The sequence below is a fragment of the Lagenorhynchus albirostris genome, chromosome 14, assembly GCF_949774975.1.
Source record: "Lagenorhynchus albirostris chromosome 14, mLagAlb1.1, whole genome shotgun sequence".
Lineage (NCBI taxonomy): Eukaryota > Metazoa > Chordata > Mammalia > Artiodactyla > Delphinidae > Lagenorhynchus > Lagenorhynchus albirostris.
In genome coordinates, this window is record NC_083108.1 from 61846540 (window position 1) to 61871872 (window position 25333).

The 25333-nt window shown below is 54.0% G+C and overlaps 1 protein-coding gene across 4 annotated transcripts; it reads right to left on the bottom strand.

The window, feature by feature from the left end:
* Positions 1–1235: 1235 nt before the first annotated feature.
* CDC45 (cell division cycle 45) lies at positions 1236–25171 on the bottom strand. Of its 4 annotated transcripts, XM_060170624.1 has the most exons (20): positions 25054–25171; positions 24881–24940; positions 24137–24229; positions 22898–23035; positions 21944–22090; positions 18478–18533; positions 17314–17362; positions 16217–16278; positions 15315–15365; positions 14171–14290; positions 12799–12930; positions 12531–12629; positions 11726–11887; positions 6423–6561; positions 6265–6348; positions 5659–5777; positions 4267–4343; positions 2676–2741; positions 1642–1696; positions 1236–1365 (listed from the first exon to the last, which is right to left on the bottom strand). In XM_060170624.1, the coding sequence occupies exons 1-18, from the start codon at positions 25102–25104 to the stop codon at positions 2677–2679; spliced, it is 1704 nt and encodes a 567-aa protein (XP_060026607.1). In that variant the 5' UTR covers positions 25105–25171; the 3' UTR covers positions 1236–1365; positions 1642–1696; position 2676. The 4 variants fall into 4 exon arrangements, with proteins under 4 accessions (XP_060026607.1, XP_060026609.1, XP_060026610.1 ...); XM_060170626.1 differs by lacking the exon at positions 18478–18533 and having other exon boundaries at positions 21981–22090; XM_060170627.1 differs by lacking the exon at positions 11726–11887.
* Positions 25172–25333: the final 162 nt, after the last annotated feature.

The window sequence follows — 25333 nt, forward strand, 5'->3', positions numbered from 1 at the left end:
GGTAGGAACAAAGGTCCTTCCACTTCTGCTCTGGCCACAGGGTCCAGGCAGTGTCGGGTACAGGCTGTCTGGCCCAGGTGCAGGCCTAAGGCTGCCTCCTCCACAGCCCAGAGCTCTCTTGACTCCAGGGCCCCAGGCGTCAGCTGGGATTCTGAATGGTAGCTGCCCAGCCCTCAGCTTCTGCAGATGGCCAGGGTGGGCAGCTTGAGGGCCCTGGCGGGGCAGGCTGCTGTCCCCGACCCATGCTGGGAAGGGCAGGGGAAAACTCCACTGCCAGAGGTCAGGTGGGAGGAGCAATGCAGCTCCAATGCAGCTGACCCCACTGCCCACTACCCCTCCCCAAGGCCCACCCTAAGACCTAGCCCCCCTAACCCGTGTCCTCAGTTCCTGAACACGATTTCTGGGCTTTTCCCACCAACATAAGTGCTGCCCAAACCACTCTGCCACCTCTTGCCCGTGGCCCCAGGTGCCACACCTAGGTGGCCATGGCCCTCCAGCCTGCCTGCTCCCCTGGCACCCGAGCTCTGTGCAGTGGTCACAGATGGCCTCAGCCACTTGCGTGAATGGCTCTCTCCTTGCCAGAGGACAGAAATGGCATCCTCCTTGCCTCCAGATCCCCTCAACCCTTGCAGGTGTCCTGGGGACAACTGGGAGGGTGGGGCCAGCTGATCCCACGGCTTCCCTGACAGAGAACTCTTGCTGCTCCGAAGACTTTGGAGGTTGCTGAAGCCTGTCCAGCTTGGACCTTCTGCGATAGGACGTGGGCGAAGCTGACCCCAAGGCCCCTCAGCAAGCCCCTCCCTTCCTGAATTGGGGCCCCGCCCTTGCTATCCCTGCCTGACTCGCCTGATGGTGTCTGCCATGTGCCCAGAGGTGGGGGTGCCTGGACAGGCAGGTGCTGGGGGTAAGATGATGGACGTGGAGGGTGGGCCTGGGAGGGGTACATGATCAAGAGGGTGGACTTGAGATGCTGCCAAGGCCAGTGGACAGGAGGAAGTGGTGGGAGGGTGAACCGAGCCAGGTCCTGGCTGGCATCAAAGTGGTCAGTGGAGGTGCTGAGGGGCCTGGCCTCTGCCCACTGCTGTCCAGGGAGCCTGGAAGCTGCCCCCCATGCTGATTTCCTGCTGGGCATCGGGGTGCCCAGGGCACAGGATCAAGGTCCCTCTGGACATACAAGGCTCAGAGAACAACCAAGCCCTGGCCCTGTGACCAGAGCCAAGATTGGGGCACCAAACCTAAAATAATCATTTTATTCCATTAAAAACACTGTCCCTGCATCTAAAACTATGTCCATAACTTACAATCTAAATAAAAGCCAGTTAACATAAATAAGGAGAAGGAGGTCACTTCTGAGGACATCAAACTCTGGAAAAGAGAAAAGAAAAAATAAATTTCAAACAATTCTGATGGTTCCCCAAGTCAAACAAACTGCCCAGGCCTTCCCACTGCTGTGCTGAGCGGCTGCTTCTGAGCAGCCCCACCACTGACAGGTGGTGGGTAGCACCCGCCGTCCTGTCTGCTTGAGTACCTTAGGCCACACGGCTCCTGGCACCTCCTCCCCTTACAGACCCTGCCTGGCAGATTGTCCAGCCTTGGCACTGCCCCCAGCACGCTGCCCCTCACCCTCCCAGGCTGGCTCACCTGGTGCCGTCTTGGTGGCAGCTCGCACATGGCCCTGGGATCATCACCAAGCAGGCTGCAGGGAGGGGTCTGCCTCAGATGCCAGCCCCACTGCCTGAGACCCCCATTTGTAACCTTTGATTTAACCCTCCCCCCCCACAAAGGCCCTTGCTGAGGCCCAGCCCTTGAGACTCAAGGGGTGTCAGCCCCAGTTCAGATGAGGACAGGGGGGCAGCCTGGTGAGGCTCCCCACAGACATCACATAAGACCCAATCTGCCCCCAGAGCCGTGTGCCCCCCGAGAGAGGGGCTGGGGGAGGTCCCTGAGGCTCCTAGGCCATTCTCAGCAGAGCCCACCAGGGCTCTCACACTCCCAGCTCACCAGGGACGGGGGACGGAGGAAGGACCCTGGGCCGGCAGGAGGGACCCCCCACACCGGAGCCTGGACAGGGCCCGTGTGACACAGCCGCGACTCCAGCCGGGGGTCAGGGAGATGCCGGGCAGGGCATCTGCTGTTGGGGGCCTGGGCTGAGAAGGGGTCACTAGACAGAGCAGGTCCCCGGCCCATTTCCCGAGGGCCCTTGAGAAAGAGGTGGTGTGTGAGGCACAGGGGACAGCACTGGCGGGAGCGTTGCGCTGCACTGTCACAGTGACAGCCGCAGGCGTCCAGGCTCACATAGGGCCCATGGTTTATAATTCCCCAGAGTGGCTGCTACCAGCTTGGCCTTCTCAGAAGTCCGGCACATGAGAGCCCAGATAGACACCCTGCGGGCTCCAGCCCAGGGCCTGACGCTGGGGCGAGGGCAGCCCCCGTTCCCGGCCACACCTGGCGCCTTGTGATCAGAGGAGGGTAAACGCAGCTCCTTCTGAAGGGATCCCAGGAGCTTAATGAAATTAGATCCCTCAAAGTGGCCCATTGTGGTCCTGCCACCAGCCTGGGGACAGGCGTCCCTGGGAACAGGCGCTGGACCCCATCTCCGGCCTCAAACCCAGGTAGAAGCTGGGCTTTGTGGCAGGGCCATGGGAAGCCACCAGCACCCCTCCCCCATGACTCACCCTAGGACAGGAGGGACACGAGTGCGTCCAGGAACTTGCTGCGGTCCTCGGCTTTCAGCTCAATCACTGAAGTAATGAAAGGAAAACATCACTGGGACGGGAGGAGCAGGGACAGAGCTGGGGGAGGCCACCAAGTACCAAGTTGACTCCCGCTGCCCGGCGCCCCAGTGGCGACAACCCCCTACCACATTCCAAAGGCGCACTTGGCTCCCTGGTGGCCTGGGGTGCTCTGGATCATGAGGCCTATTTAACCGGCCTCCCTGGCTGCCCTGTCGGTGCAGCTGCGACTGTGGTCTGTGGGCAGGACCCTCGGGGCAGCCAGGGGACCAGCGGTGACACTCTGAACACCACAGCCCTGGCAGAGAGGCCTCCCTCCCACCCGAGCGGTCAGGCAGGAGGCGGCCTTCCATCCTGTTCTGGCCAGTCTCTCAGCTTTGGTGTCTCTTCCGTAGAAGGGGACATGGTGCAAATTGACCCATCTCTGGGGGCCATCAGCCTCAGACAAGCACGGGGCCTCATCAGACAGGACAAAACCAGCCAGCCTGGCCCTGCAAGCTGTGGGTACCTCAGGCCTCGACTTCCTCCACACCCCCTGCAAGCCGCCCACCCCTGAGGGAAGCCAGCAGCTCCCGGCCCTCTAGTCTTCCCCATGTGGGAAGCCGGGGCATCCTGCAGGCTGGCCAGCACCGCCTGTCTGCAGTCTCAGGCATGAAACAGGAAGTGGGGGGCTGCTGCTGGAGGGGTCCCCCCACCACGAAGCCACAGCCTGAGTCGGCCCGGCAGGAAGGTGCCAGCTCTAGACTCCAGAGGCAATGGGGTGAAGGCGGGTCTTGGACTCAGAGACTGGTCCTCGTTAAGGCATCAGTGGTGATGTGAGAGGTCCTTTCTGAGAGGTGGGCGCTATGGGCTGAAGGTGCCCACCTTGCTATGGTGACAGCCTAACCCCGGCACCTCAGAACGTGAGTGTACCTGGCAGTGGGCTTTTACAGAGGTGATCAGGTCACATGAGGTCACTAGGGTGCGACCTGATTCGGTCTGACTGGTAACCTTATAGGAAGAGATCAGGACACAGACATACAGAGGGACGACCACGTGGAGACACAGGGAGACAACGGCATCTACATGCCTAGGGGAGAGGCCTTGGGAGGAACCAGCCCTGCCGACACTTGACCTTCCAGCCCCCAGAACAGTAAGAAATGCATTTCTGTTATTTCAACCCCCCACTCTGTGGTGCTTTATTACAGCAGCTGGGGCTCACTAACACAGGGGTAAAGTGCCACACATCTGAAGACCAGAAAGTAAATATGGCCAAACATGCCATGTTCCACACTGGCATCCGGTGGCCTACAGGTGTGGCCCCCCAAAGCCACCATGCAGCAGCGTCAGGGCACAGTGGTGGCCAGACCCCCAAGCTCCTTGGTGAAGTGATCTCAGGGGCTGGATCCTAAGGCCAGAGCCAGGTATGCCTGTCAGGGCCCAGATGGGGTGCAGGGCCTGAGGCCAGAGGACTGCTGGCAGGGCACCCCCGGCACTTCCCTGGTTCCAAGGCCAGCACTGACCTTGAAAGGGCCTCAGTGCGGCGGACTCTTACCTGAGAGATCGAAATGGTTATGCAGTGTCCGGGAGTTGGTGCCCTCCGCCGCCTTCTCAAACGCCCGGCCAAAAAAGCTGGGGACACACAGAGGCACATTGGGGGCTGTGCCTGCAGTGGACCCTCCCCGCCAGGGACACACCAGACTCCTCACTGGCCACAGCCCCGAGGCCTCAGCCCACTCTCTGGACGGCCACTGCCTCTCACTACTGCTCCCATGTGAGCCCTTCTCAGCCCTCAGGTGGGCGTGTCCCCTGGTGCCCCCCCAGGCACCGTGCTGGCAGCTGGGGCAGGTGAGAGGCAGAGGTTCCGTGGAGCCGTGTGGGGATGGGGTCCTAGACACACACAGCAGGTGGGACCAGGGATGAGGGGCCCACAGGGCGGTGGGGGAACAGGAGCTCCTCGGAGAGCAGCCTGGATGGAGCTGCCTCGAGGGAGGTTTGGTGGGGACAGTGGGAGTGTGGGGAAGGGGCTCCAGTGCCTGTCGTGGAGAGCAGAGGGCAGAAGGCGGGCAGAGGAGGGCAAGTGCTCCCAGCCTCCACGGCCACCCTCACAGGAGACTGTGCGCGGCCACCGAGCTCACCGCCAACTGGCCCAGCCATGCACAGACTGGCAGCCCGAGTGAGGACACAGGCGGCTGCGGTGCTGCCTCGGGAACCCTGGCTGGCTCCCACCCATGTAACTTTGGATCTGAGACCCTCGAGGGAGCTTTGGAAAGCAGCCCGGCAGCAGGGAAGCACTCGTCTCAGAGGCCATTGTCTCCCTACTCACGGCTCAATGGCCTTTGCAGACGCAGAAGGTGGTCAAAGCTCACAGTGGCAGAGCTGGGACCGATCCAGACCCAGGGTAAGACCCAGACCTGATCCAGATTTTCAGTGCAAACTGTTTGCTCCTCAGAGGAGGGTTCAGGCCCAGGGAGGGCTGAGGGTTTTGCCGCGGCTGCAGGGCCACGCACCTCGCCGCCCATCCTGGGTGTGTCTGACCCTGGCCGGCCCTCCTCAGGGAGCTGGATGCCCTTGCCTGGAAGCTGGACGTCCACACCACACCTGCACCCACCACCCCATGCTGGGGTGGGAGCTCCCAAGAGGCCTCAGGCTACTCACAGGGAGGAACCCAGGTTACCTGGAGCCCAGAGACGTGCCCTCACCGGTGAGCCCTGTGCACTGGTGTCTGTCCTGGGCTTTCAGCATGAGGCCCCAACTGCCCTGCCACCCTCAGGCTTGCCTACCTGCTGCACCTCCCTGCACTCTGACCCTGCTCAGTGCATGCTTGATGCTGTCCCACCCTGCAGCCCACGTGTGTAAGCCCCACCACCCTGCTTCATGGTGGAAAAGGCCATCCCTGGCCTGGCATTGAGGCCGACCCCCCATAGCCCCGGGCCCCAGGACTCACTTCTTTCTGTCGGAGCTGTCGGTCTCTGGGGGGATGCCCACCATGGTTACAGTGCCCTGCTCCGTGCTCAGGGGGGCGGCCATCACCAAGGGCAGTAGCTTGCAGCGCCGGTTCTTCGTCTGCAGAGGGAAGTGCACCTCAGTCACAGTGCCCAGGAGCCCCAGTCCCTCGCTCCCCAAAAGCCTCCAGGGACTCCCTCTTCCCAGAGACACTCAAGTCCCCACGCAGCTTGCCCCCAGCCTCCTGTGCCCCTGGCTGTTCCCTCCCTCACCTCCTTTAGATCCTAACACAGTTGTCACCCCTCCAGGAGGCCCTCCCCAGCACCCCCCACCCCGCCCCACCCCGCCTGCACTGAACATGAGCCCAGCCTTGCGTGCTCTGTGAGGCCCCCCCCCCGCCCCGCCACTTGTCCAAGTGACCTGGGTGGTGAGTGATGGCACGAGGGCTGGTGGGAAGTGGAGGGTTCAGGGCTCAGCGGAGGAACACAGCTCAGGAAAAGGGAGGCACCTGCCAGCCCCTGGCAGGTGAGCAGCCCCCGCACCCCAAGGCCAGTGTCTGGCACCAGCCACTGCCCCCCACCCCCGGCTGCTGTGTTCCCACCCTCACCGAGCACACGAAGGACTTCAGCAGGTGCTTGCTGAGCAGGCTCAGGGCAGCTGGCCTGGAGAACAGCATAACGTCTGGCGTGCCCTGCAGGGAGTGGGGGTAGGTGGTCAGGGGGCGGCCAGCAGGCGGGGCTAGGGACGTGTCTGTGGGGAGCTGACCTCCATGAGGGAGCAGTAGAGGAAGGGCCCCTGGGAAATGATGAGGTTGGTGCAGAGGCAGCTGGCGATGGTCTGCTGTGTGGCGCGCAGCTGCTGCTTGGCGAGCTCCAGGCCGCGATACAGCTTGTCCAGGTTCCCCCTGAAACATGGCAGGCGCACGGCTCCATCACTGGCCGCAGACCGGACACCTGGTTTCTGGGTCAGAGGGGCTGTGGAGCCAACAGTTCACTTCCCTCCCTCCCCAGCTCCCTTTCCGGTGAGAGGAAGGAATAAAAAGTGTCTAAGCCCACAGCGATGGACAGGAGAGGTGCGGGGGGGTGGGTTCCTGCTGGCATCAGAAGACCAGAGACTGGAAGCCAGCAGAGGTGCCTCCTAGAAGGTGCTGCAGGGCTCTGACTGGAGAGGCTTGGGGGGCACTAGGGATCCCGCCACCAGACAGATGGATTTTTACCCTTCCCCCACACAAAGGAGGGTTCCGTTCTGAACACATTAAAATGAGCCCTCTATGGAGAAGTTAGGTCTTCGAGCAAAGCCTCTGCACCCAGGAGGTAAGGGTCCCAAAGTGTCACATGGGCTTCCCACCCACCAAGATGAAGTGATGCCTTCCGGCCAGCAGGCTTGCCAGGCTTCCACAGCCTTCCCCACCCCCCCCAACCCCTTGAATGTGGAGGACCACCAGACATTTGAGAAATGCCTGTGGCCTGAAAAACCAGCCCTAGTGGAAACATAATTTGGAGACCAAAAGAAAGCTTAAAATGAAGTCTAATTAGTATCTTCAGAGAGATTTGGGCAATACATTCGTAAACCAAGAACAGGATGCTATGAAAAATGATCAGAAACCAGGAAGTATTTGTGGAAAGTAAAATGGTTGCAACAAATAAAAAATTCACTCCAAGTCAAGAAAACCTTCCTTACCACAAATAAGACAAACACATGGAAAATATAAGGCAAAAATCAGAGACAGAGAATCATTCCAGGAAGTCTAAAAAGATTAAGAAACAGACATATGTGTGGGGGGAATAGTAAAGGCAGAGTATGAAAGCATTTCCTCAGACTAAAAGGGCTCACCCAAAACCTCAGTCTAATGCATGAAACAAGATCCACCCCACACACAACTAGACATTCTGGAACACTGAGAATCAAAAAAGATTCCGAAAGCTTCTGGTGGGGGTGAGGGTGCATTTACAGAGAAACAAAAACCAAAATGGCTCAGACTTCTCATCAACACCACTGGCTGCTGGGAGACAGGCAACAACCCTGAATTCTGCACGAGCTAAACCAGCAATCAGATGAGGGCAGAAGATACTGTCAGATGTGCAAGAGCTCAGAATGTTTACCTCACATGTGCCCTTTCTTTAAAAGTTGCTTAAGAATTATGTTCTAGCAAAATGGGGGAGTAAAAAAAACAGATGAGGATCCCAAGATGTGCTGGGTCCACCCCAGTGGCACAGTCTGGGCCGCCAGTGGTGGCGGCGGGTGGCAGGACTAGGGAGCTGGAGCTGAGAACAGAGCCCCAGGCTCTCCTGGACAGAAGGGGCTCAGGGAATGAGAGCTGGGAAAACCAGATATGATAAAGGAGGCAATGAAGAGCTCCCAGGAAAACAAAGAGCTGAGCCAGAAAGGAATGGGATCACCGCACATTAGTGACTCTGGAATATTTTATTAGAGCAACCAAGTAACACTATTTATTGATCTTCATCTTTGAGAATCAACCTACAGCCAAAGATGAGATGACTCACATTCTGTCCTCTACCCCACTTTTGTTAACCTTGAACATGAGAAAGTATTTTCACATCCTGGGAGGTATGGGGGAGGAGAAAACGAAGGATGCCCAAACCCTTTTCTTACCAACTAGGGAGACAAGAGATGCTGGTGAAGGAACAAGACCGAAGTATGTTAAGGTTACAAAGGAGCTAAAAATAGTGGCACAACTGTACCAACAGGAGGGGAAGGTGCACAGAAATGGGATGAATGCTCTTTTGTCACAGCAGGAAGTCAGCAGACAATGGCTAAGACTGGCCCATCAATTCTGAGAGGAGGCGGAAACAGTCGGCAGTATAGTTTTTTGATTTCTCCATATTTCTAGGTAAAAACAGAGCAACTACATTACAAAACCAAAGACCTAGGACCTACATTTACAACACAAAGAATGCGGAACACCACAGACCCCAAACTATAGGCAGGTGGGAAGAGACCCTCAACTGGCCACCAGACGTGTGGGAGGGAGCAGAGAAGCAGAGACCTAAGGTGAAACTCCAGGCAACTGGGGACAGTGGCCAAAACTTAAGATTTTTGCGCCACGCAAGAGAAGGTGAGTGTGAGGGCCATGGCAAACACCAGGGGGCTGGAGCAGGCTAGCTCCCCGTACCAGCCAGAGCTCCTTTCCACTCTGGGCCCCTTGCTAAGGAGAGACGGCTACAAGTGGAACTGAAACTGGGCAAGAGAAGGACAATTCAGAAAAGGAAGGCAAAGGCACTGATCAAACACACTGGGATTGTCATGGAGGTTCTAGCCAGGCAATTAGTAAGAAAATGAAATAAAAGGCAGTTAGATTGGGAAAGAAGAAGTAAAACCATCTTCATCTGCAGGTGACATGATATAGAAAATCCTGAAGAATCCACTAAAAAACTGTCAGAACTAATAAACAAGTTCTGCAAGTTTGCAGGACAAGATCAGTATACAAAAACTGATTGTAGTTCTATGCAGTAGCAATGAGCAAACCAAAAATGAAATTAGTAAGTTGATTTACAATAGCATCAAAAAGAATAAAATATTTAGAAATAAATCTACTAAAAAGTGTACAGTTTATTCTCTGAACTATAAAACACTGTTGAAAGAAATTAAAGAGGATCTAAGTCTATGGAAAAACATCCATGTTCATGGATTAGAAGACTTAATATTGTTAATATGGCAACACTCCCCAAATTGACCTATAGATTCAATGCAATCTGACTTCTTTGCAGATATTAATAAACTAATCCTAAAATCCACGTGAAAATTCAAGGAACACAGCATAGCCGAAACCTGCTACAAAACTACAGTAATCAAAGCAGTGTGGTACTGGCATAAGGTTAGACACATGGATCAGTGGGAGAGAAGTGAGAATCAAGAAATAAATTCGCACATGTATGGTCAACTGATTTTCAACATGGGTGCCAAATTAATTCAATGGTAGAAGAAGTCTTTTCAACAAATGGTGCTAGAACAGTCAGATGCCCATATGCAAAATAATTAAGCTGATCCCTTCCTCACATCAGATACAAAAATTAACCTCAAGTGAATCATACACCTAATATAAAGGCTAAAACTATAAAACTCTTACAGAAAACAGAGGTGTAAATCTTTGTGACCTTGGATTAGACAATGGTTTCTTAGCTATGACACCAACAACAAAAGAAACAAAAGAAAAAATAGATAACCCAAACATCATCAAAATTAAAAATGTGCTTCAAAGAACATCAAGAAAGTAAAAAGACAACCCACAGGATGGGAGAAAATACTAGCAAATCATGTATATGTTGAGAGACATATTTAGAATATACAAATCAGTTCCTACAACTCAGTCATTAAAAGACAACCCAATTTGGGCTTCCCAGGTGGCGCAGTGGTTGAGAGTCCGCCTGCTGATGCAGGGGACACGGGTTCATGCCCCGGTCCAGGAAGATCCCGCATGCCGCCGAGCAGCTAGGCCCGTGAGCCATGGCCGCTGAGCCTGTGCGTCCGGAGCCTGTGTTCCGCAACGGGAGAGGCCACAACAGTGAGAGGCCTGTGTACCACAAAAAAAAAAAAAAAAAAAGACAACCCAATTTAAAGAGACAAAGGACATACATTTCTCCAAACAGGATATGCAAATGACCAATAAGCACATGAAAAACTGCTCAACATCATTAACCATTAGGGAAATGCAAATCAAGGCCACAGTGAGACCACGTCATACCCCTAGGATGGCTGCGATCAAAAAGTCAGACAGTGACACGTGTTGTTGAGGATATGGAGAAATTCAAACTCTCATACACTGCAGGTGCGGATGTACAATGGTGAAATCACGTTTTGGAAAACAGTCCAGCAGTTATACAAAAGGTGACACACAGAATCACCACATGAGCAGGCAATTCCACTTGCAGGTATATACCAAAGAGAGAGGAAAACATGTCCACACAAAAACGCACACGTGTGTTCACAACATCATTTTTCATCACCGTTAAAAGGTGGAAACTACCCAAATGTCCATCAACTGATGATGAATAAATAAAATGTGGTCTATCCCTATGATAGAATATTATTTGCAATAAAAAGAAAGGAAATTCTGACACATGCTATAACACGGATAAAACTTGAGGACATTATTCTAAGCAGAAGAGGCAAGGCCATAAAGGATCACTTAATGTCTGAGTCCATGGATATGAAATGTCCAGAATAGCAAATCTATGGATACAGAAAGTAGGTTATTGGTTGCCAAGAGCTGGAGGAGATGGGAGATTTAGGAGGCGATGGCTGAGGGGAGCAGGGTTTCTTTTTGGAGCAATAAAAATGTCGTAAAATTAGATAGTGGTGATGTTTGCACAACCTTGTGAATATACTAAAAGCCACTAAATTGTACACTTACAATGGGTGAGCCACAGAGTATGTGAATAATAGCTTAGCAAATCTGTTTAAAAAAGTGTGCTTGGAAATGGACCAGGAAACCCCAGAAAGCAGGCGCCTCCACTTCTAACACTCTGAAGCTGGAAAAGCTGTGTGAACCATACCTCCCCCGAAAAAGTCAGGAAGACTAAACTCACAAAAAAATGAGCAACGATCAAATCCTCTCAGTTATCATCAGGAAAAAGAACAAGGAGGATAGTCTCCCTCTCAACAATGAAGGTTAACTAGAAAGACACGCCCCCAAAAGACCAGAACTGTAATATTCTGTTTCAAAACAAGCTGAAAGACATTAAAAAAAATAGTACATCTCAGGAAGTGAGATAAGAAAAAATTAGAAGTCAAAGAAAAATAATTGAGAAATGAAAACTAAACTAGAAGAAACACAGGAATGAATAAACAATAATGCCTGAAGGGGTATGGGAGGTGAGAAAGAAGAAAAATTTTTAAATCAAAAAGAAAGAAAAGGATTCCAAAGAACATGACACATACTGAAGACGGGCACGTGTCTCGTGCGCCCCCAGCTCAGGTGGACTGTGATCTGGATTCCTGCAGACACAGTCACCCCCATGCCTGGGGGCCCTGTGACCTGACTCCCTGGCAGTGTAGGGCTGAGGGCCGAGTGGCCGGTGGGGATGGGGGCCCACGGCCAGGCCCACTACCTGGAGAGACTGTCCAGAGCCTGGATGAAGTTATCCGTCCCAGAGCCGTCTTTCTCGGGGCTCTCCATTAGCGACATGGTGGCAAAGACCACATCACTGGCCAGGAACTTATGCTTGAAGCCAAAATGGATGCTGAAAGTCTGGATGCGCATGTCCTTCATGCTGCAACGGGAGGAAGTGACACGGCTGTCGTTCTGCACATGGCCGAAGTGTCCTCGAGTTGGGGTGAGCTCTCACACAGGCCAGGCCAGCACTAATGCTCCCTCCCCAGCCCCCATTGATGCTTGCAGCTAGTCATTCCTGTCAGAGAATGGACGAAGTCAGGAGGCCGACACACCAGCCTTCAACCAGGGTGCTGAGCACCCGGTACAAAGCTGTCAGCCCGTCAGGGCAGGGCATGAGCTAGCTGTGTGTGTGTGTGTCAGGGGGTGGGTACGGGGATGTGGGTGTGGTCCTCTCCTGCCTGTGCCCCAGGGCGCCAGGAGCAGCCAGGCCCGTGTCCCTCCAGCAGCGTCAGAAGACCCGGTTGGGCAGAGCTCGCCTGAACCTGGCCCCAGTGGGCCCTTCCAGGGTCCAGTGATGGACAGTCCATGTTGACCTCAAAGGTCTGCACCTCGGCCCCAGGATGTAAGGATTCTACACTTTTCAGGCACCTTAAATCCTAATTTTAACCCAAAGAGAACTAAAAACTTCAGGGAAGGCTAGTCAGGTCACAATCATCTATGCGTTGTTTTCTGCATTATTTTTAGAATGTGATTAAAGCTGAAACCTTGACAAAGCTTAATCCAGAGAAACATGTTTTTACCCAAATTTATTGGCAGACTCTTCAATCATCTCCCGCAAATTCTCCTTCAAGGAGACGTCCATGGACTGAAACTTCTGCTTCACCTGTTTCAGGGGGAGACTGGGAAGGAGGAGCACCAGTCACAGGAGGCGTGATGCCACGGCTGATGTCCTGGCCTGGCCTTCAGACCAGATTCTGGGATCGAGTGAGGAATGTGGGATAGAGCAGGAGTGGGGGCTTTCCCCCAGGGGAGGGGGGCCATGGGGGGCAGGCCTCGGCGCTCACTCACCCCACATCCGCGAGGAACTCCTGCAGCCGCTTCTGCCCGTGAAGAGACCAGAGCTTGAATCTGGCCGCGGTGTAGCACGTGTTACACAGGCTGTCGTGGAGGGACCAGTGCTGATAGAGTGCCAGGCGGAGGCTGGGCCCGTGGTCAAGGAGCTGTGGCTGCATAGTGACCCAGGCCCCCGCCCTGGGACCACCACCTGTATAACCAGTCAGCCCCCCCGGGGACCTGGAGCTCTTCGACCTTAGTTTAACATGACCCAGACAGCTTGGGAGATGTGGACACACAGCCTTATCCGGGGGCCCCTGTGGCCACACAGGACTTGGGAGGCACCACTGGGCGTCGCCAGTTCAGGCTGGCCTCCCACCCGCTCCCCGCGGGCTCCACCTGCCTGGGCCTGTGCTGGGATCCCCTCAACAAAGCCTCATCCTCACTCCACTCCTTGACAGGCTCTTCCTCACTCCTGGGGCCACAAGTGTGGCTAAGAGGATGGTCCTCGCCCACGCCGAGGGTCTCTGGGCACGCGGCGGCCTCTGTCCTCTGTGATGTCCCTCCTGCTGGTTGGGCCCTGGGGCCACTGTCCTCCCTGCCCGCACCCCCAGCGCACCCCGGTCCCTGGACGTCACGTGTCAGGACCCAGCTCCTGGTGGTCGCCCCCTCCCGGAGCTTGGCTGCCCCACACCCGGCACCTCTTCCTAGACTTGTCGTGGGCACCCCCACCTGACCCGTCCAAGCCATGTTCACTGGTCCCCAGCTGTTCCAGGGCAGGCACAGGCCGGCCCCACTCCTACCATCGCTCTACCCGCCACCAAAGCAGCGAGACCCCTGTCACAGCTGCCACAGCCTATCCCCCCCATTCGGCAGCCCCGGGACATTCAAGTACCAGGAACCAGCTCCTCCACCTGCACCCGTCCATAGCTCCAACCCCTCCCTGGAGCTCACCTCAGGGCTTTTGCAAGGCCATGGGATTGCCCAGGCAGCCCTCCCTCTCCTGAGGGTAGCTGAGTCTCCCCTCTGACATGGCCTCACCAAGCCTGTCCTGAGCCCTGCAGCCGGCCCGTTGGCCCGGGTCGCCCCCTCGAGGCGCCACATCCTCCTCGTGAAGTGTCACTCTCTAATTGCATCTGCTTGCTGCTTCCCAGCCCGCTCGGCAGGAGTCTGTGAACCCTCTCAACTGCCTGAACCACCGTGGCCCCATGTGCACTTGCCTGTGTTCACCCAGCACCCATGCACCCTGATACACGTGATGCTCCTGAACATGGCAAAGCCATGGACGAGCCAGGCAGGGCCCACGTCCAGGACTCCTGCTGCACCCACTGGGCCCTCTGCCCAGAGCCTCTCGTCCCGGGGATGCAGGGCTGAGCCGTGAGGATACTCGTACTCGAAGGAGATGCGCATGCAGTCGACGGAGAGCGCATGTTCCTCGTCCTCATGCCGGTGGTTGTGCCGGGACACGTGCCGCTGCAGGATGCCCACGTCGGTCACGTACTTCATCCTGGAAGACAGCACGCAGCCTGGGGCCCCCTCCGCCCCTCCTGTCCAGGGCCCAGGACCCCTGCTGCCTCTGCAGGCAATCGAGGGCCAGGCTCTAGCCTCATCTGCCACCCCTGTGCAATCTCTCCTGGGCAGCAGCTGCCCCGCGTCATTTATTTGAGGCCCCCTAGGGTGGGCACAGAGGGTGCCATGGCCCACCTGCCAGCCACGGTCAGTGGACAGACCCCATAGTGACAAGACGCCCAGCACAGGAAGTGTTGGCGAGGAGAGCAGGAGAAGGCAGACCCCGTCCAGGTCCACTTGAGGGGCCACCCAGGCCAGCATGGTGCCCAGCGTTGTGCACCTGACACCATCGGCAACACAGGAGGGGAGCAGGCTAGGCCCAGGCCGTGAGACTCGGGACCCTCCAGTGGGCAGGGTGGGAGGGGCAGCTACCGGGGCACAGGGGCCTCTGCAACCAGTGCAGGCGGAGGCTGTGCCAGGAGGCAGGCACGGGGCCCTTGGATGGGGTTACAGTTCCCACCTGATGGCACCAGAGCAGCAGGAATGAGAGGGGCACCGGCTCCCCCGCCCCTCCCAGGTGTCTACATCCTGGAGTCGGACAGACAGGAACAGCGAAGCCCACCCACCAAGGGCAAAAAGGGTTCGGGTCCACACCAGCCCTCCTTGCAGGCCTGTCCAGCCTTCCCCCAACCTTTGAGATCACGCCTGCCTGCCCTGGCAGGCCTCGGGGCCCTGGCCCCTCCTCCCAGCCCTGTGTCCACTGGGCACAGGGGTCAACAGACAACATGAGAGCCGGGAGACCGGGCCCCTCCGCTCATCTCAGGCTCCACCTGCTGGGCCCCCGAGGTGGATGAAGCATCCACACAAGGCCACACATGACTGCACCAGAGGTCCAGTCCTGACAAGGACCCAGGCCCAAGGCAGCCCCTCCTCAAAGGGCGCCGCAGGGACGCTGCCCCCAGCCCACCACTGCAAACCCGGCTGCGGTCGATCTCAGACAGCCTGGGGGAGCGCATCCTTACTGGGTGATCTTGTCTTGCACCCACTGGTCTGTTAGTCCAACAATGGCCCACCTGGAAGGAGAGGAATGGAGCCGTGAATGGGTGGGCGGCACTCACAGGCATGTCCTGCCAGCGTGGCCTGACCCAGACACTCCGCTGGACCAGCGGTCCTGCCCTGCGGGTGAAGAGGTTCCAAGGCTCCCATTGCGGTGTCACTGCTGTGGGGCTCTTGGTTCCCAGCAGGGATCCCCTATGACAAGAGCGGCAGGCCCCACATCGCCTGTGTCCCGGCTCGCCTGGCCGCACGCCACCCTTGCCAGCTCAGGGCGACAGGGCACCTCTGGGCCTTGATGTGGCCAGTGCCTGGCCCTGCCCCGGCCGTCCTGAGGCTCTGACTCAGCACAGACCGTCACCTTGCAGAGGAGAAAACCAGGACCTAGAGCAGAATGCTGAGGGTGAAGCAGGCCAGACCCACACACTCCTCGCTAGACTCTGAGCCTTTAGTCCCCAAATCAACCCGCGTTCAGGAGCGCAGTGGGCCACGCACCCCCGCTGGAAGCCCCAGCAGCAGGCTCAGAGGCAGGCCAGCGGCTACTCCTGTCCCAGAACTACCCCCCGCCAGGGTTGCAAAGATGCTTGGCAACAGCAGCCTTGTTCAAACCTCACGCTCAAACCGATTTGGGTAGCAAGGCTGGGCGGGTCAGCTGGGAAGGGTGGAGAGGCCCAGGCCCCTCCCTCAGACCCTCGGCACCCCATGACACTCCCCAGTCCCCCCAGGAGTCTGTGTGCAGCCGGGGGCCCCAGTCAGGAAGACGACCAGGGCCTGCACATGTGCAGAAAGGGGCTGCACCCGGCACTCCCCTGGCAGTGGGGACCCGCCCTGGCTGTGAGGATGCAGCTGCTCATAGGAGGGCCTCACGCACCACAGCATGTCGCTCAGGTCCTTGGACATCATCCACGCCAGGTCAAACATCACCATGGCCGACTGCAAGAGAGACAGGCTTAAGGTCGGGCAGCCATGCTCACGGCAAGGTCAGGATCGTGCTGCCCGGGGCCCTGGGACCATGCGAGCAGGGTCTTTCCCACAGGGCTGTCTGTGGATGAAGTATCCAGCTCCCATGAGCAGACGGGCTGGGTCCTGGCAGGAGATGGGAGGATCAGGGTCTGACCAGAAGACTCTAAATCCCGTTTGCCCTGAGACGTTGGGCTTCCTTCAACAGTGCCAAGGAGACTGGTTTCCGCGGGAATTTCCAGCATCTGAGGAGCCGGGCATCCGTTCCTGCCCACACCACCCACCCCTCCTGCGGCTTAGGATCCTCCACTTGCCAGGGCAGAGAGATGATCCCACAAAGGGCAACGGGGCGTTGACCAGAAAAGGGGCTCTGGAGATCTGTGCTCAGGGTCCAAGGCCCCAGAGCCAAATTCTAATGCTAAACACAGAATGCTTTACTGGAAACTTATTTTCTAGGGGTCCTCAAGGCCCTGAGCTCTGCTCAGTGATGCCAGAGTCGACACACTGGGTTTTCTGTACGAAACTCTTCCTGGAACACATATGCTGGTGGGCCTGTGTAAGTCCAGAGTTCTACCTTCTTGCACAGAGACTAACAGACCTGTTCTGCACTTTTTTTTTTTGGCCACGCAGCATGCAGGATGTTAGTTCAAACCCAGACCCCTGGCAGTAAGAGCGCCAAGTCCTAACCACTGGACCGCCAGGGAACTCCCTTGTTCTGTACTTTTGATCATGAACAGAAATAATAGCTGCTGTTCCTTGAGTACCTCTAGGTAAAAGGAACTGTCCCAACAACTGCCTCTGGAGTGAGGGCTGCTCTCTTCCTTTTACTGAGGAGGAGAGGCTCAGAGAAGCTGCATCCCCTGCCCAAGATCACAAAGAGGAAGCTGTGGGGCTGGAATTCATACCAGGCCTTCGTGGCTCTAAAACCTGTGCTCATTCCTCCTCCTGTTTTAGGATAGTGACCCCTAGAGTCCAAACGTGACCAGGATCCCACCTATCTGTACTTACCGATGTCCCATGATATTCGTACTGCTCGTAGTCAAAGAGTATGTCTCTTCTGTAATGACACAAAACGCGGGTCTTCAACAGGAAGCAGAACAGGAAGACAAATATTGGGAAAAATGCTAAAACTGGACGGTACCCAAGAAACGCAACTGAAATAGTTTGTTTTCACTTATTGACTCTTCAAGGAGTGTAGACGTACAATGGCTGGGAAGGGAGTAAATGGGCTCAAACCTCGTGTGGCTGCAGAATATGTGAAATGGCACAGCCCCAGAATCCCCCCCAAGAAATGATCCCCAGAAGGGAATTCACGGAACAAGCAAGACAAGACGGGTCTGCGTGCAGCCTATGTGTCACAGGAGGATGCTGGACCCAGCCTCCAGTTCACAAAGAAGGGAAACCGGCCAGTTGAGCACTGGGCAGTTGATAAAGGCTTTTGGAACCATCAGAACTATGATCCTATTAAGAGGAAAAATGCAAAATTAGGTGTGATTATGTAAAATGTGCACAAGTACAGATAACCCAGGAAAATCAACCCAAAGCCAGAATCTCTTCCTATTAGTGAAAGTGGGTTATATTCAGTTTTCTTTCCTTACACTTCCTGAAATGGTTTTACACTGTCCTTCCACGGGGGTTGGCTGGGGGCACAGCAGGACGGGGGCTGGGTACTCAGACCCTGCTAGACCTCCAAGGACTGTGTTTAGCAAGGAATTCCCAGCTCTAGAGCACTGCTCCACGGTTTGCCTCAAGCTAGAATAACCTCTCCAATGTTTTCATTTTAAAGCACTTCTGTTTTTTAATTTGCAACAGGAAGAGAAGGTGTGTGTAACTTAGTTTCCTTTTCATACTTTTTTCCTATGAAAAGTTTTACACAATTGCCATCTCTTGAATTTGTAAATAAAAGTATCTACATTTAGAAAACTATGAAAACAAAGGACCAGGGCCCTCACCCCTAATGGATGGCATGTGCTTGGGAGACCTTCAGGCCAGGCCCGGCCTTCGTGGGACCAGAGGGCGAGACAGAGGGGCCCTGAGCTCCTCCCCAGTGCAGGGCCACCCGCTCAATCCTGCAGACACTGGCGCAGAGGCTCTAAACCGAACATGTGATCCTCAAATAGAAAAGAAAGGGGCATCGCTGACCCGCTATCCCGCTGCTGGACGCAGCCTCACCTCCGAGCCTCCCATTCTCTTCGCTTCCTCCTCTTCAAGGTTTGCTCCGCGATTTCCTGATCCACGACAAAGAGAACAAACGGTTGTGCAAAGGAGCCAGGAACTCACCCCACAGCCAGAGAAGGTTCTGATCTGGCAGAAGGCACAGGGCACGAAGCCTGCTCCTGGGGAGGGAGGCGCTGAGGGGGCAGCTGGGCCCTCTGGCCCATCAGCACTGCGGGTGCGTGGATGTGGTCGGCCGCCGCCCCCCCCCCCACCACCACCCTGCCAGAACCTGCTCAGGCCACACCCCGAGTCCTTCATCCCAGCACGGAGCAATCCACCAAGAGCCCGCCACTGCCTCCTGCTGGCTTTCCCACCAGATTAAAAAGAGCTCACACTTCTACATCCAGACCCCACCGTTTCCAGCGACTATTCTGATCTCACAGGCACAACCTCATTCAGTTCCCACAACAAAGGCAAGGGGGTGGGGGGACGGCAGTTTTAAAAACTCGCTTCTGGAAAGATGGTGTACGTGTATTTTTCTCTATACATTCATTAAATATACTTAAAAACACCAACATCACATATTATAAAAAAAAAAAAGATTCTGAAAGGTGAAGAGGAAGGCTGACCAGCCAGGGATCCTGGGACCTGAGGGATGTCACAGCATGAGTTCCCTGGATTTTCTTTTTTGTTCATATATCCCAGACTTGGAGCTGAAGAAGCCGGCCACTTGGAAACACCAACAGGTACGAAGAAAAAACTCCCCAACAAAAGCCAAAGAACCATGAAGGAACAGCCTTGGAAGACAGGAAACTTTTAGAGGATAAGTGCTTGACTCCAGGACCACCCCCTCCAGCCCAGCGCAGGCCGCATGGAGCCCAGCCTCCCCTATGAACACCTCCCATCTGTAACACCTCCTCCTTCTACCTGTGCACTCCCTACACCCTCGCCAGGGTAGAGTCAGAGGCCAGGCAGGGAGCCTGGAGCTTCCTTACCTAGTGGTAATGCGAGAAGCTGGGTCAGTTGTAGATTGTTGGTTGGAATGTAAAATGGTACAGCCGCTCTGGGAAAGGTTGGCAGCTTCTTAAAAAACTGAACACATAACTACCACACAACCCAGCAAATGCACGCTTGGTCATTCATCCCAGGGAAACGAAGACTCGTGTTCATACATACAAATCTGCACACAAATATTTATAGCAGCTCTATTCACAATAGCCAGAAACTGGAGACAGCCCAGATGTCTGTCAGTGAGTAACTGGCTAAACTGAGGCCGGTCCACACCATGGAACATACTCAGTAACTAAAGGGAACCAACCTGATACACCCCAAGGCCTGGCTGAACCTCCAGGGAATTATGCTGAGTGAAAAAGCCAATCCCCAAAGGTTATTTACTATACGATTCCATTTATATAATTCTTGAAAGGACAAAATTATAGAAATGAAGAAGAGTATAGTTGTGGCCAGGAGCTAAGGAGGGGGTGGGGGCAGGAGGGAAGTGGTGTGGCTATAAAAGGGCCACAGGAGGGGTCCTTGTGGTGACGGAAATGTCCTGTGTCTTGACTATTTCAGTGGTTGTGATGTTGTGCCATAGTGTTGCAATATGTCACCACTGGGGGAAACTGGGCAATGTATGTAAGTGATTTCAACTCATTTCTTACATCTGCATGTGAATCTACAATGATCTCAAAGTTCAAAGTTTAATTTAAAAAGGCAAGTCATGGTCCTGATGAGGGAACTTCTGGGGGATGATAGAACTGTTCTCTATTATGATGTGGTGGGGGTCACATGGCTTTATACATTTGTCAAATCTCATTGAACTGTACACCCGGTGAATTTTATTGAGTAGAAGTTATACCTTAGTAAAGTTGACTAACAAAACCCCCAGGGCCCAAGAATTCTTTGACCCTCCCCACGACGCACAGTGGAGTCCTGTCCCCTCCCCTCGTGGCTGTGGAACTCCAGGGCTGATCAGGAGGGCTCAGACAGCTCAGTATCAAAAAAAACCCAAACAATCCAATCAAAAACTGGGCAGAAGACCTAAATAGACATTTCTCCAAAGAAAACATACAAATGGCCAACAGGCACACGAAAAGATGCTCAACAGCACTAATCATCAGGGAACTGCAATTCAAAACCACAATGATATCACCCCATGGCTGTCAGAATGGTTAGTATCAAAAAGACCACAAATAACACATGTTGTTAGGATGTGGAGAAAAGGTAACCCTCCAACACTGTCGTTGGGAACTAAATTGGTGCAGCCACTATGGAGAACAGTATGGAGGTTCCTCAAAAACTAAAAATAGAGCTACCATATGACCCAGCAACTCCACTCCTGGGCATATATCTGAAAAAAACAAAAACACTAATTCAAAAAGATACATGTACCCCAATGTTCATTGCAGCACTGTTTACAATACCCAAGACATGGAAGCAACTTCAGTGTCTGTCGACAGATGAATGAATAAAGAAGATGTGGTGTGTATATACAATAGAATACCACTCAGCCATAAAAAAAGAAAAAAAAATGGAATTCTGCCACTGTGACAACATAGATTAGACCTTGAAGTATTATGCTAAGTGAACTGAGATGGAGAAAGATTAAAAAATAAAATAAAATACCATATTATTTCACTCACACGTGGAATCTAACAAAACAAAATAAATGAACAAACAAAAATAAACTCATAGATACAGAGATTTGTTACCAGAGGGGAGGGGGCTTGGTGGGTGGAGGACATGGGTGAAGGGGATCAGGATCCAGCATATGGTGGTAGATGATAACTAGGCTCATGGTGGTGAGCACTTTGCAGTGTACACAGATGTTGGATTATAATGCTGTACACCTGGAACCTATATAATAAAAAGAAAGAGCTCTAAAAAATCAAAGATTAGAAGATAAAGACTAAAAGTTGGCTGGAAAATAGAACAGATAAAGAGCCAGGCAAGAGGAAAGAAATCTCAGAGTGGGTCTGAGAGGTCCCAATCAGACGATCCAAGACTCTAGAAATAGCAGGCAGGTGAGGAAGCAGGACACCCCCCCCAGATGGACAGTGTCCAGAACATCCCAAACATGGCCCTGAAGGGCTCCTCCCAAGGCTCTGGTCAGGCCAAGGATGAAGGGAGGACCCCAAACATTCCAGAGGCAAATCTCAGCCTGCACACCAAGGACCAGGGCCCTGAGGGCATTAGCTTCCTTACAACACCGAGCACTAGAATAATCTCATCCCTTGTGTGGGGGGAGCAGCGCCTCCCACCTGTAATTCCACATCTCGCAGAAGCCACCAGTGCTGGATGCTACAGCTCAGAGAACTCCAGAAACCTGCCTGAGGCCACACAGCCAGGGGATGGCAGAGCACAGAGTTGGCACCCACACCTGCTGCCTCCCATCTCTGCCTGGGCCCACAGGCTCCGGGCTGACCCCTGACCTCGGGGAGTGGTCATTTCCTCAAGACCGTGTTGAGAGGCCCAAACCCACCTCCTCCACCCGTGCGCGCTTCTCGGAAGGCTCTGACCCCTCGTCACTTTCGTTTCCCGAATGTTCTTTATCCTCCTCTTCATCCCTAAAAATGTCGTCATAGGCGGGAACTTCAAGGTCATCATCTTGTTTAATGAGCAGTTTGATCTAAGATTAAAACAAAAAGCAATCAATCTCCTCTGTCATTCATGGAAAACTATCCATCACGTTTTCTCTCGCAGTCTTATTTCTCGATTGGCCACAGCGAGCCGCTGGAATCTGCATGCTATTCAGTGCACAGAAACTACGGGAATTTGAAAACTACCTACAGTCATTAAGTTTGGAAAAAAGCTTCCTCTTAGGCCACATACTCAGCCAACAAAACGAATGCCTTGTACCTCAGCCTTTGACAGAGGACACGGAGATCGGTGACCTTGAAGCGAGCAAAGCTCCTGTCTCTAAAAGAGGCCCTTCACGTGAGAGTTTCAGGGCTGATGCTTTGTTACTGTGGATGCATGCCCACTGCTGACGGGTCAAAGAGCACGTGTGACAGAGCCATGGCAGGCTCACAGCAGCCTCACACCACTGTCCTGCTGGTCCCCACACCACCCTGGATGGGCAGAGTGCATCCTAGCCCCATTTATAGGGGAGGTACCTCTGAGGTCCCCCAATATTCAATAAGGCTGGGCTGGCCTGAGCTTGGAGTGCAGACTCAGGGCAGGTTCTGGTCCCTACACCTTCCAGGACAAGCGAATTCCATACACACCCTCTGAGCACCTCCAAGGTTAGGTGCCATGTTTCTCATCAAAGATGGACAAGACCAGGTTCTGTCCTCAGGCTGCTCCAGCTCTTATAGGGGAGGTGGACACGGGCCTTGTCAAGAACACCAGGCATCACATTGTCCGCAGCATAAAAGGGAACAGACAGACGGACAGGAGAACTCAGGGGAGACATGGGCCCCGAAGGCCGGCTTACCTGGGCATCATTGTACACGTTCACGACATTGACTGGCCTGTGAGTGTCACACACGAAAAATACGGTGTCTTCATCGGGTTGAAGGATATCCAACAGGTCCACGTTAGCACCACAGTTTATGAGGATAAAATAGTGGAACTGAGAAAAGGACGGGGACCCTGTGAGTAAGCGCGTGGGGGAGGCCGTTTGTCTTCAGCACTAGGCCCGAGTCCTGCTGAGACACGCAGCCCCTGACGCATGGCGAGGCGCTGACAGTGAGGGGCTCCAAACACGGCCACAGCTGGCCTGTGCAAGTGCTTTAACAACTCCATATACCATTTCATTTCCACCGCGACATTGTGAGGTGGGTTCCATGCCTGTCCTGGCTTCAACGAGGAGCAGGCAGAGGATAAGTGTGCCCGAGTCTCAGGCTTGGGGTCAAGAAGGTGATGTGGATGGACCAAGAGTTCAAATGCATAACCGGGTCTCTTCTGATCTGTCACTGTACTGTGACAAATTGCCTTTTTGTGCTAGTAGCATGGCACAGGATTAAATTTCTATCAAGTCCTAGGTAGGCCACACTTAACAAGCACCTAAATATTAAGTTAACCCTTTAATTACATCCTATCACTATAGAAAACCCTTTCCTTATAAATATTGAACTGGCAGAGGTCCCTCTCATGATGACAGGAGCACCGGGTGAGGACTTATCTCTGCCAGACAGTCCTAGATGTGGCCAGAAACTCTAGGGACCCTCTTCCAGACTCCAGTCTCTCCCTGTGGGGCTGTGGGGTCTCAGATGTCCCATCTCTCATTATAGCTCCATGCAGAGGTGGGAGGAGGCCTGGCCTCTACTGCTTAAATTTCAAAAGGAGACGGTATGTTCCTGAATTTCAAGCTGGAAACCTGGATATGTTTTCTTGGAGAGATAAATATGAAACAGTAGTCTAATCTAAAGTAATTTTTACAAGGCCATATAAAAAACAACCTGCCAAATTCCAAGCACCTTACGATGAAATGTATCTGCAACACAAGTTCAAAGTTAGAGGCTGTCCATATTCACTATCTCTATTTTGTTGTCAATTTTGTCTCCACAATTTGAGGGTAAGTCACCTGGACATATAGCTCACTTTTCTCTTCCGAAGAAAGTCGGTAGTTAGAAATACATGCAAGCTATTGTATACATAGAAAGAATGCTCAGTGTTAAGAAGTTGTAATTGAGTAAAAAAAGCCAAATATTCTCAAATGCATCTCTCATACCTGTTCTTTATGCTCAAGAAATGCAGTTTCAAGTTCTTGCCACCCAGAAACTGGAACCAGCGTATACTGCACGTGGTCACACTGGAACAGGGCCTGGAGAGAGATTTTTTTTCAAAACCTATTGCAGCTAGGATGTCTGCAATCTACCTTGAAATGCACTTAAAAAAAAAAAAAGATGAGAGACAAACAACACGTGAAAACCTAAGGTTAGTGAAATATTTATGTCAGCAAGTAGGTGATGGGGACATGAATGTCCACTGAATCATCTGGTCAACTTTGCTGAAAATCACCAAAGGAAAACTGAAAAGCTGATGGTTTTTCTATGTTTTCTGAGAAGTAGTTCCTGACCCAAGGGCCTCTGACCAAAGCTCATGTAAACCTTGCACCATATTCAAAACCGAACCAACGATCTTCCCTAACAGGCTAAAGAATCGAGTATCTCCAGAATCGCTTATGACACCACTGTGCCCTCGGCTGTCAGATTCCTCCGCTTCAAACCCCACACGTGAGAAGCCGCCACAGGTCTACAGATCTCTCGAATGCAACCATTCTGTGTCCAGGTTGCTACAGAGATACTAACTAGTATCCCTGCCTTTTACCTAGTTCCCCTCTAACCTACCCAACGCCGTCCCGCCAGGGAAGCAGCCTTCTGAGTCCCCGCCCCAGGACGAGCTCTCGCCCGGGATGGGGTCCTCGCCCCGCTCCTCCCCCGCGCCCCCCGCCCGCCCAGCCCGCGGGCCTCACCTGAAGGATCTTGCAAGCGCACAGAGCGTCCACGTCCGAGGCCACGAAAAGAAGGACCCTCTGTCGGGGGAGAGAGGGCTGAGCGCGGCGCCCCGAACCCCGGCCTCTCCCTCCCCCACGGCCGCGGGCCCTCGTCCCTTCCCCCAAGCCTCGGGGCCCAAAGAAGGCTTCACCTGGCTCTGGAGCCCCTCGTAGAACTCCTTGCGGAAATCTGACACGAACATGGCTACCGCGGCTAGACACCACCCTAGCTCGCGCAGAAACCCCGCGAGCCCGGCGACGGTCAAGACTCCCGCCAAATCAGCGCTCTTCCGATTGGCCCGGGGGCCAACCAACAGGGACTCCGTTCCCAGCCTTTCCTCCTTTCTGATCGGTCCACGCTGGGGGCGGGCACTAGCGCTCCGCCATTTACGGCTGGAATAGTCCAGCCCGCCCTCAAAGAAGCGTCATCCA